General features: G+C 48.3%; 2 protein-coding genes and 1 long non-coding RNA gene across 4 annotated transcripts; 1 reads left to right on the forward strand and 2 right to left on the reverse strand.

The window, feature by feature from the left end:
• Positions 1-504: 504 nt before the first annotated feature.
• LOC119267065 lies at positions 505-2,218 on the reverse strand. 2 transcript variants are annotated; one of them, XR_005132258.1, is made up of 3 exons: positions 2,086-2,218; positions 1,337-1,804; positions 505-696 (listed from the first exon to the last, which is right to left on the reverse strand). It is a non-coding gene; the product is annotated as an uncharacterized LOC119267065 (long non-coding RNA). The 2 variants fall into 2 exon arrangements; XR_005132257.1 differs by lacking the exon at positions 505-696 and having other exon boundaries at positions 1,206-1,804.
• A 451-nt stretch (positions 2,219-2,669) lies between these two features.
• On the forward strand, positions 2,670-5,106 carry LOC119267067 (probable uridine nucleosidase 2). The gene is made up of 7 exons (XM_037548372.1): positions 2,670-2,888; positions 3,024-3,139; positions 3,237-3,296; positions 3,446-3,736; positions 3,925-4,021; positions 4,415-4,522; positions 4,643-5,106. The coding sequence occupies exons 1-7, from the start codon at positions 2,828-2,830 to the stop codon at positions 4,888-4,890; spliced, it is 981 nt and encodes a 326-aa protein (XP_037404269.1). The 5' UTR covers positions 2,670-2,827; the 3' UTR covers positions 4,891-5,106.
• A 237-nt stretch (positions 5,107-5,343) lies between these two features.
• On the reverse strand, positions 5,344-8,490 carry LOC119267066 (RAP domain-containing protein, chloroplastic-like). The gene is made up of 3 exons (XM_037548371.1): positions 6,662-8,490; positions 6,438-6,520; positions 5,344-5,732 (listed from the first exon to the last, which is right to left on the reverse strand). The coding sequence occupies exons 1-3, from the start codon at positions 8,433-8,435 to the stop codon at positions 5,661-5,663; spliced, it is 1,929 nt and encodes a 642-aa protein (XP_037404268.1). The 5' UTR covers positions 8,436-8,490; the 3' UTR covers positions 5,344-5,660.
• Between the last annotated feature and the right edge of the window lie 2,272 nt (positions 8,491-10,762).

The following is a 10,762-nucleotide window of genomic DNA, read 5'->3' on the forward strand; positions in this document are numbered from 1 at the left end:
CGCTCGCGCACCTTGCTGCCCCGCTCCAGCCACACCTTTGCTGCCCCTGCCTGCGCCTGCTCGCCGGCTGCGGCGACGGGGCATCAACGACGGCGAGGTGAGGCCGGCCGGCTGGAGCGCTGCGTGCTCTCGGCGCCCGCGGCTGCCCTGCCTCTTGGTGATGTGGGTGCGTGGTGGGCCAGGGAGAGAAAAGGAGGAGAGAGAGAGGAATTGGTGGGTGGGTGTGTGGGTCAATGACAGGCGGGTCAAGGTCACATGCAAAAGGACACGCACCGGACGAGAACGAAGCAGAAAGCGTCCGCTCGTGTCCGTTTCAGACCCAAAGCCAGCCCAACTTTGCTCCCAGGATGGGGCGAAGCGGACAAAAAACGGACGTTTTTGAGGATAGGGTTGCGCGCTGGGTCGTCTGGTATGTCCGTTTTACCCTAAACGGACTGACCCGGACATGATAGGGTCGCGCGGTGGAGTTGGCATCCTCCTCAAGAAGGCGTGGCGGCTTCTACAAGACACCACCAATCACTTCATAAACTAGTGTGCCAAAACAAAACTAGTGTGCCAAAACAACTCATCCAATAACTCCAGGTAAAGTAATACATCATCCTTTCTTCACTGGCATCTCCAAGAAGTAGATGATGGGAAAATATGAGCAAATCATATTGGTCTCGTCGATGTTCTTCATAGGAAGAAATCTTGACACTGTCAAATGAAACCAACAATGAGATCCTTTTGTGTAGCGCCACATACATAATATTTTTTATAAATGAACGACTCTCGTCATCAAGACAGAATGTGTCCGTAATAGATGAGAAGTAATAAGGTAAGAGGTAAAATATGTACTGGTAAATTCAAATAAGGTGAGAGGAGATAAAAGGACTATGAAAGATAATAATGTACTCCCTCCGTTCCTAAATATTTGTCTTTCTAGAGGTTTCAAATGGTTACCACATACGGATGTATATAGACATATTTTAGAGTGTAGATTCACTCATTTTGCTCCGTATGTAGTCACTTGTTGAAATCTCTAGAAAGACAAATATTTAGGAACGGAGGGAGTAACACACAAGCATGCGTGCTAAACCTCTAACATATTCATAGGAACAATTTTATAATTTATAACTACACAATGACATTGTAACATATAGCACAATGAGTCAATGACATAGCAGTTGCAACATTCGTTCTTTTTAACATATAACACAATGACATTTTGACATAGTAAATTGAGCATTCTTGATTCTGTAACTCTTAGCACAATGAATTATTATCACATAGCAATTAAAGCATGCTTGTTTTCATAAATTACATAGTGAATAAAAACCAAGGCATGTGACTCTACCTATGTGAGCACCCGCGAGGCCTAACATACCACTTCTCCCCCTTTGACAACAAGTACCAAAAAGGGTGAAGGAAACTAATGAGACCCAAATGATCACTCCTCATCGATGTTGTCATCGTCGGGGACCCCCTGTGAGAAGATGTCGGTCTCAGTCGGGAAGCCAAACTCAGGGATCGGAGGAGCTAGAGGGATAGGATCATCATCGATAGGTCTCCCACCTCAGGCACGAAGACGAGCCTTATGCTGGTTGACCCTCGTTGTATGACATGACTCCATGATAGCAACATTTATTGCATTGACAGTGCAGACAGTGATGATGGCCTTCTGGAACTGAACAAGGAAGCTAGCAATGCGACCAAGGAGTTCCGCCATTGGCCTTGCCTTTCGGGAAGGAGCCATAGGTACATTACCCTTGGCCTTGTCCCTTTTCTCTTCATGTGGAGTCCAGAATTGATGAGCAACAGTATCCTGTACAGGAAAGGAAGGGTATCATCAATGAGTGCGGCCGAGGAGGCCATCGCAAGTGAGTTCCTGTGGAGAGGTAGCGCGCCTCCTATGCAGATGCACTTCTTTCCGCTGCAATTTCCGATGAATAACGAGGGGAATGACAAGATGCAACGCATGGTGGCTAGCGGCCATGAGTCTCCTATGATATGCTGATGGTTGATCGAGGCGGCGGGTTTCAGGCAACAGAGGTGTGATGCAGTCGGGAGGAGGTGGAGGGAAAAGGCATGGCGAGATCCACGTACCAGAGTTGAGGGGAGGTGGAGGAATGGCGCGGCGAGTTCCTTTGATGGCGCGCTGGTGGTGGGGAGAAGGGGAGCGGGTGAGATTTTCGTTGGATAGAAACGAAGCTGCCGAGGATAAGGCTTGTTCGCGCCGTGACAATCCCTGAGCGAATTAATTGAAAAAGTTTTGTTGCTCGTATTTATCCTGAATTTATTTCAGAATTTTCGGCGATACGCGTTCAGTGAAAGAAGAGGTTTCCATTGATTACGAGGATGATATGCGACCTAGTCTTTCAGAGATGCTCATATGGGTGAATGTATATGTGTATATATGAGCGTATATGTGTATATATGAATGTCTGTGTCTGTACTGATGTTAAAGAGAAAAAGACTGTTAGCATTTGAAAAAAAAATTACTTAGATGGTGCATGTCCGACGTGTACCCCTATTCTAAAAGAAGGTGTATGGTGCTCTAGAAACAGGGAAATGATGGTGACAAGGCTGCCCATCGGAACCATGGGTCATGGGTGGATCGATCTGGGCTGGCCGGCTGGGGCCCCGTGGATCTCCAACAGCCTTTCCTTTTGGGATATACTACTGCCCGGAGAGGTCGGCCGCGCCGCTTTCCCTCTCTCAAGTTGAGCCAGCCGCATCACTGCCTGTGAGCGAGACGTGTACACATCTCCATCTCCGTCTCCACCTCGCTCGATCCGCCTGCACAACCGGCGCTGCCCCGATCCCCAAGAATCCGATCCAGGGATCCATGTCCATGGCCGCCGTGACCAAGAAGAAGAAGGTCATCATCGACACCGACCCAGGGATCGGTCCGCATCCACCCATCCGTTCTTACGAATCTTGTTTTGTCGATCCCTCCTCTTGTTTTTCTCGATTTATTATCATCATATCCCCCTCCTTATGAATCTTGCATTGCGAATTCGCCGGGGATGGACGAACCGCAGATGACGCCATGGCCATCTTCGTGGCGCTCAGGTCGCCGGAGCTGGAGGTGGTGGGACTCACCACCATCTTCGGCAACGTCTACACCGCCCTCGCCACCCGCAACGCGCTGCACCTCGTCGGTCCACCCCACCCCACTCCCTCGCATTTGACTTTCAGCTTTCATGAGTGGATCTTTCTGATGCTAATCGAGTCCATCTCTAGCTTGATTTCAGCTGGAGACCGCTGGGAGGACCGACATCCCCGTCGCGGAGGGGTCCCATGTAACAATCAAGGTATCCTCTTACTTCAGTACATTCTGTATTTATGTATATATGTATCTTTGTTTACCATCTCATTCAGTTAAATGTCTGACATCTCGATCGATCAAGTGTTTGCTAACTGAAACTGAATGTCTGTGTGCTCCACCGTGAATAAAATTCAGAAAGCCACCAAGCTACGGATTGCTAGCTTCGTCCATGGTTCGGATGGCCTCGGCAACCAGAACTTCCCTCCGCCGGCCGGCAAGGCGGTGGACCAGTCCGCCGCCGCCTTCCTTGTCGAGCAGGCGAATCTCTACCCTGGACAGGTCACCGTCGTCGCCCTCGGCCCCCTCACCAACCTTGCGCTGGCTGTCGAGCTTGACCCTTCTTTCCCAAAGAAGATTGGGCAGATCATTATCCTGGGTGGCGCATATTCAGTTAATGGAAATGTCAACCCTGCAGCTGAGGCAAATGTGAGTTAGTCCTACCAGAGTCTTGTTAGATGACGTTGTCTTGTCACGTTTCCCTTCGAATTCAGAAAACAACACACTTTATGTCACTAGCTTCTTCTTTCAGAGCATTGATTTACAAGTTGCAAGCTGCAATTCCAACAATTCATCATCTTGCCTTAACTAGTTAATCGGTTATCTTTATTAAACAGATATTTGGCGATCCTGATGCGGCTGATATAGTTTTTACCTGCGGCGCGGATATTTTGGCCATCGGAATTAACATTACGCACCAAGTACTCCTTTCTGGTAATTCTCTTGCTGTCCGGAGTTGTTTCTGTATCTTGTTACTTTCGAGACCTTGTTATATAGCAGAGCTGAAAATAGCAACATGATACTAATTGTGGTTTCATATATAGTGGGATATATTCTTCTTTCCTCGTGATTATATCATATGTTTTGCTTGAGTTAATCATACAGGGGTTAACAGCAACAGTGTGAACCTTCGGTTAATAACATAAGGCATGAGTTCGGTTCTAGTTGTTTCGCTCGGAATGATTTAAATTTAGTTGTCACTTGGTCTTCATGGATGACTACAGATAGTTAGGTTGCATAGATGTACCACCTCTTGTTGGATGAATCCATGTTTGATATTGACAGTTGCCATGTATTAGAAAACATAACATTTTGACATGTCTGCAGATGTTGACCGGAAGAAGCTTGAACAGTCCGATAGCAAATATGCTCGCTACTTGAGCAATATACTGGGTTATTATTATGATTATCACATGGACGCCTACTCCATAACAGGTCAGTATGAAAGCAGCCAGTAGTACACACTTAACTTGGATGGATCACTTGATGATGAGAAGCTGAACAACTAAAGAGACTTGAATGACTGATTTTGTGAGTATGATGAAATGGTTGCAGGAGTATATCTTCATGATCCCACAACTCTTCTTGCCGCCGTAGATCCGTCGCTGATGACTTACACGGAAGGAGTGGTGAGGGTTCAGACGGATGGAATCACAAAGGGTCTCACCGTTTTCGACAATACCAAGAAAACGTATGGGGAGATAACAGCGTGGTGTGGTAAGCCTACCGTGAAGGTTGCTGTCACGGTCGATGCCCCTGCTGTCGTGGAGCTCATAATGCAGAGGCTTCTCATGGACGATTGAAACATTTCATTTGCAATGCTGCAGTCAAGATTCAAGAACATATTTGTCAATGTTGCATTATGTACTGGCTACCTTACCATGTGCCTTTTTCTTTGTAGTTCAACACTTGTAGTCCAACACTTGACATTTACACTTGTAGTTCAACACTTGAGCCTTTTACACTTCAGACATAAGGACCAGATTATAGTCCATTTTCACTTTTCAGTTCTCAATGCACATCTGAATCAATTGTTTGGTGTGTAAGAGGATAATTGGTTTGATGCCAAGTATTGGCATTGCCAATACTTGGCAAGCCAACATTTGACAATATAAAAAATTGCCAAAAATGGGCAACTTCTTGTGAGGTTGGCAAGTAAACATGCTAACCAACCATTTTTGGCATTTGCCAAATGTTGGCATGCCAATTTTTGGCATCAAACCATTCCAATGTCATGCCATCATCAAGAGTTCTCAGGCAGTGCAACATATGGCAACCTGATCCAGCTTATGTGTTTCAGCACCAAACAGTTCCCCCAAAATTATCATGTGATACAGAATAGTTCAGTGTATACAGATATCTCACGTGCCCCCCAAACAAAACAAAAACATAACTATATCTCATCACCAACGGCTTCTGACACGCTAGGCCTTGAAGCTACACGCTGCGCCCAATAAACACCGCGCCCTGCAAAGCCCAAAATTGGATCCACCACAAATTGCTTGAAAATGCAATCCCAGGGGTGTTCTTCGTGTTGGCAGAGCTCATGATGTCAAATGTCCAACGGCTACACTTATTCTGCATCAATGCCTAAAATTCTCCTCAGATACTCCATTTGCTCAGTCTCACCTTGAAGCTCCTCCCACTGTGATTGTCAAGGAAAACAAACTCTTAATATAATAAATATTTTCACCTATTCAGGTAACTAAGAAAACTAATGCTGAAATCCAAGTCAAGGTTCATATGAGTGCACAAAATGCCGGTACAAGTTGGTGTGAGCTCCATTACAGATAAACATGTGTAATAGGGAGAAGCCTTTTCTTATAGAAAAAACAGAACAAGACATTGATTTCAGATGGTGGCATATGAAATCCTGGAAAATATGTCACGCTGTGGAGGAGTAAAGAATTTCCTTTGCGAATTGACAACAGATTAATTAATATGACACACTAATGAGTGTCAGGGAAAAGAAACTCTTAATATATTATCACAGTAAGTCTTAAAATAGATATTCTTACTTATTCAGAGAACTCAGAAAACTAATGCTGAAATCCAAGTCAAGCTACTAAAATGTCCCTAAAGTTAATATGAGAGCACAAAATGCAGAACAAGAACTTTTTTTTTCTGTCCAACAAGTTAATGTGAGTTTACAGATAAACATGAATAATAGAGTGAAGCCATTTCTTTTGGAAAACAAAACAGAACAGTGATTTGAGACGGTGGCATATGAAGTTCTGGAAGATATGACACAATATAGAGTAGCTGTGAATTTTCTTTGTTAATCGACGACAGATTAAACAATAAATTTGTAAAATTTACTAATGGTTACCATCTTCAAGGCGTGACTAACCTCTTGGTGAGACAAGGAAACTAATTTCCATCCAGCAGCGGGTATGTAACGCCTTTTAAATGCCGTGTGGCCTAATGGTGTGCCTGAAAAACAGGTACACATCTGCATTAGTTTCTGCTTTGAGATGCAGAATCAAGTAGGGAAACAAGAAGAAAATGGACAGTCTTTTATCAGAAATGGTAAGTAAAGCACAGAAAGCAACAGACATCAATAGTAGAGGATACCTAAATTCCTTGAGAAGTGTGTCGTCCCGTCAATCTCAAATGCAAGCTTCTCATCAACTAACACCGCATCGACGGTGTACCCATCCACCGTATATTCTCTAACCCATTCATGTCCGGTGCTATGTAAAAGACGTCCGACATCCTTCTGGAACAAGGAGGTCATCTTCTGATTGAAGCGCTTGCTCTTCACCGCTTTTGTTATTTTCTCTTCCAAATCATCTCTTAAGTCCATATTGAGATGTGGATATTCAAGCTTCAGAGACTGATTTGCAAGATATACCTGTGATGCGAACATTATGTCTTCCCTGTACTGATCAGAGACTCTCTGCTCTTCGTGTTGGCTCAGAGTGTTCCAGATATGTGAGAAGAACTGTCGGTCCAGTTGCCCAAGAACAGCATAGGACCAAGCAATATTGCCAAGCTGATCTCGACTAAAGTTTAGCGCATGAGAATTGTTACCATATTCTTCGCTCGAAGCTTCTTTGGCAGCGTTCTGCTGCATGTCTGACGACGATGGATCATAGACATTACATTTGAAGATGGCAGCATCCTGGAAAGCAGCATCAAGTGCGTCGAGCAAAGGACCGGGGCATTCATTAAGAGAAGCACATCCCCAGAGGAACTGAGCAAGCTCTTGCTCCTTGAAGGTGTGCACCAGTGTTGCTGCTCTCTGTGCCAACGCCGAGAAAAGGCCTGGTGCTGACTGGCGCATGGTGGCGAACGCTCCGGCGACATTGGCGACATTCTGCGCGTTGAAATCGTCAGCCTTGGAGATGGCCACGCCGGCAATCCTATCCATCTCCGGCAAGTAGAGCAGGTCACCCCCGATCTTGGACAAGGCCCAGCAGATGTTGGACACGCCCTGCGGCGAGCACTCCAGGAGGGACATCATGGCCAGCCCCACGAGCATGGACATGTCCCTGTGCCGCGCGAAGGCCAGCCGGTGCGTCTGCACCATGGACACGGCCTCCATCCTCCTGGCGATGCGGTGGAGCGCGGTGGCGATGTTGAGCGCGGTGAGCGGCGAGGGGCTGAGGCCCTTGGCGACGGCCGCGACGACGTCGGCGGTGAGCGCCAGCACCTCCTCGGCGGTCTGCGCCTGCACGATGTCCCTGTTGAGGGCCACCTCCTTGGTCCGGTTGGACGGCGCGGCGGCGAAGCTGGAGAGCGTCTGGATGAAGCGCTCCCGGTTCCTCTGCCGCTTTTCGTCGAACAGCCCGTCCCCGAGCTGCGCCACCCGGAGGTCGAGGTCGTCCAGGGTCGCCTCCTCGTCGCTGTCGAACTCGTCCCCATCCAGCGGCGGCTCCTCCTCGTCGGCGTCGTGCTTGCGGGGCTTCCTGCCGAGGACCCTCTTCTTCTGCTTCTTCTTCTTCTTCTTCTTGGGCGGGGTGACCATGCGCTGGAGCGCCGGCGTGAGGCCCCTGGCCTCGATGGAGCGCAGCGCGGAGCGGCGCGCGCGGACGCACCAGTCGGTGCTCGCGGCGGGGAGCGGGTCGTCGTCGCCGTCGTCGTTCCCGGACCGCGGCTGAGGGTCGGGCCCGAGGAAGTCGAGCTGCCACTGCGGCGTGGCGTCGTCCTCCTTCACGGCGGCGCGGCAGGGCGGGAGGCGAGAGGCGCATCCCCTGAGGCTGAGGCTGGGGAGGCCGGAGAAAATGGGGTGGTGGGGCTGGGGATAATGGTGGTACGGGTTGCTGGAGGAGAGCACGGGGAAGGTGCTGCCGCCGCCGGCGGTGCTTCGGGGGAGAGGGGCGAGGAGCGCGGCAGCGGTTTCCATTGTTGGTTGCTCGGCTCAATCGGGGTAGCGCGGCTCGAGTCTCTGGATGGATAAGAAGGAATTTCAGCGCCTGGCCTCGCCTGGGAAGGCTGCTTGGTTTTCTTGTGTTAGTCTGAAACTCTGAATGTGCACAGACTTTGCTTCAGAAAGTTCAGAGAAATTGTAACAAAAAAAAAAAAAAATAAGCCTGTGTCTGCTAGTCTGAATGTGCACAATGTAGTTTCATAACTCAGGTCTGTGGTAATCAAGCGGTTAATATGCGGAACACAAAGTATTCATCTGTAAAACGGGAGTACTTATAAGCCGCCTTACCAAATATAAGCCGCCGCACAAATCCTACCAAAGATGATTAGTGGTGTTATGGATTGGTGGTTGAACACACTTGTGTTGCACTCGTTCCAAATCTCGCATGCGATGAGCATTGCGAGCGTCGCCATACCCTTGCGGTTAGCATGATTTTGAAGCAAGAAGTGTTCTCATCAAGCCTTAACGTTGTCGATGCTCCTCCAGAAGGTAGAATGAAAGCAATGGTGGCCAAGCCAATCACGGGCCAAGTTCCAAATCTAGAGGGAGAAACGGCATTGGAATCTCATATGAGCAACCAACTCAACGGTGCCACATTTTGGTCACCCGCACTTAGCCAATCTGCCTGGCGTCCAAACCCATTTTGTATGATTAGCCACAAAGAATTTGCAGTTGGGAGGAGCCCAAATCTTCCACACCATGCTAAAGCCGCAAAGTAGCATCCCGAGCTTCCACACAATTAAGTCCAGGCGGCCGTCAACAAGCTGTGCCTGAGACGTAAAGGACCAAAGGTTGAAGAACTCCTGGATATGTAGCATAAATAGGCTGTTGGAAGTTCATTGATATTCACCCAAGATCACCCACAAGGGCATCCTTGACTCGGTCGTTCTTCTTCGTGGAGATGTCAAAAAATGGAAGGAGCAATGTCTTTAGGTTGCATTCCGTTGACCCATGGCGAGTTCTGGAAGCTCGCCTTAGCGCCATCATCGATCATCGCAATGGTGAGAGCATGGAAGAGAACCATATCCGAGCTATCACAAGGGTTGCCAGTGCCCACCCATGTTCTCTCCGGCGCGGGCCACTCGAACCAAGGCCAACCGAGGCGTAGGGCCCGAGAGAAATTGCCCAAGTGCAGAATCCCAAGGCCACCAAAGACAGTAGGCCGGCACACCATCTCCCATTTAATTTTGGATTTCCCAGCCGAGACCTTGTCAGATCCCACCCAAAGAAAGGCCTTCCACAACCTGTCAATGAATTGCAAAACCTCCAAAGGGATGCTAGGGTAGGGGGTGATATGATAGACAGTGACGACCGTGAGAACCACCATGACCAAGGCCACAGGCTTGATGGTAGTGAAAAAATAGCCTTGACAAGGGGGAAGCTTGGCCGCCACCTTATCTTCGAAGTGTTGAAAGTGAATGTGCTTGAGGCGCTTGATCGACAAAGGCAACTGAAAACAACACATGGGGAAGGCCGACCACATCATATGGAGGCTTTGCATCATGTCGCCAAGGTCTATGTCGTCGCAGCAGATAGGGGCAAAGCGCGACTTGTGGAAGTTTGTTATCAACCCTGTGACCTCCCCAAAGTCATTAACGGTGGAGGAGAGGGCATGCATATCCTCCTTAATCGGGGCCACAAATATGGTCACATCATTGGCCTACAAAAAGGGGTAAAGCATCTTCCCACGGTCTCTGAAAGGATGCAAAAGACCATGCTCGGTGGACAACTATAAGAGGTTACAAAGGGTCAATTGTGATGGCGAAGAACGACAACGACAGGGGATCTCCCCGCCTGAGGCCGCGACCATGGCGAATGGGAGTGCCGGGTACACCGTTGGGAAGCACCCTTGAGGAAGACATGGAGAGAAGGTGGCAATTTAGTTGTGAAAGTGAGGGGTGAGCCTCGCCGTTGGAGGAGGTCAAAGATATACTCCCAGTGCACAGACTCGAAGGTCTTTCTTATGTCAAACTTGAGAAAGATTGAAGCCTTTTTTCGTCGGTGCAACCAACACACGTAAATGCGGACAAACATGAAGTTATCATGGATGCTTCGAGTCTTAGTGAAGACGCTTTGGGTGTTGGGAATGAGGGCGTCATTGTGAGGGGCAAGTTACATGACCAACAGTTTCGCCACAATCTTTGCAATGGCATGTGTAAGGCTAATTGGGCAATAGTCGATGATCTCGTCGGCACCGTCTTTCTTAGGGAGGAGCACACCGTCAAATACTACATAAAGGCATGGCAACACATCGTCCAACAAGCTAATATGTCTTGTTCCATAATGTGTTGTCATGCCTTTTG

Source organism: Triticum dicoccoides, chromosome 3A (genome assembly GCF_002162155.2).
Source record: "Triticum dicoccoides isolate Atlit2015 ecotype Zavitan chromosome 3A, WEW_v2.0, whole genome shotgun sequence".
In the NCBI taxonomy this organism is placed as follows: domain Eukaryota; kingdom Viridiplantae; phylum Streptophyta; class Magnoliopsida; order Poales; family Poaceae; genus Triticum; species Triticum dicoccoides.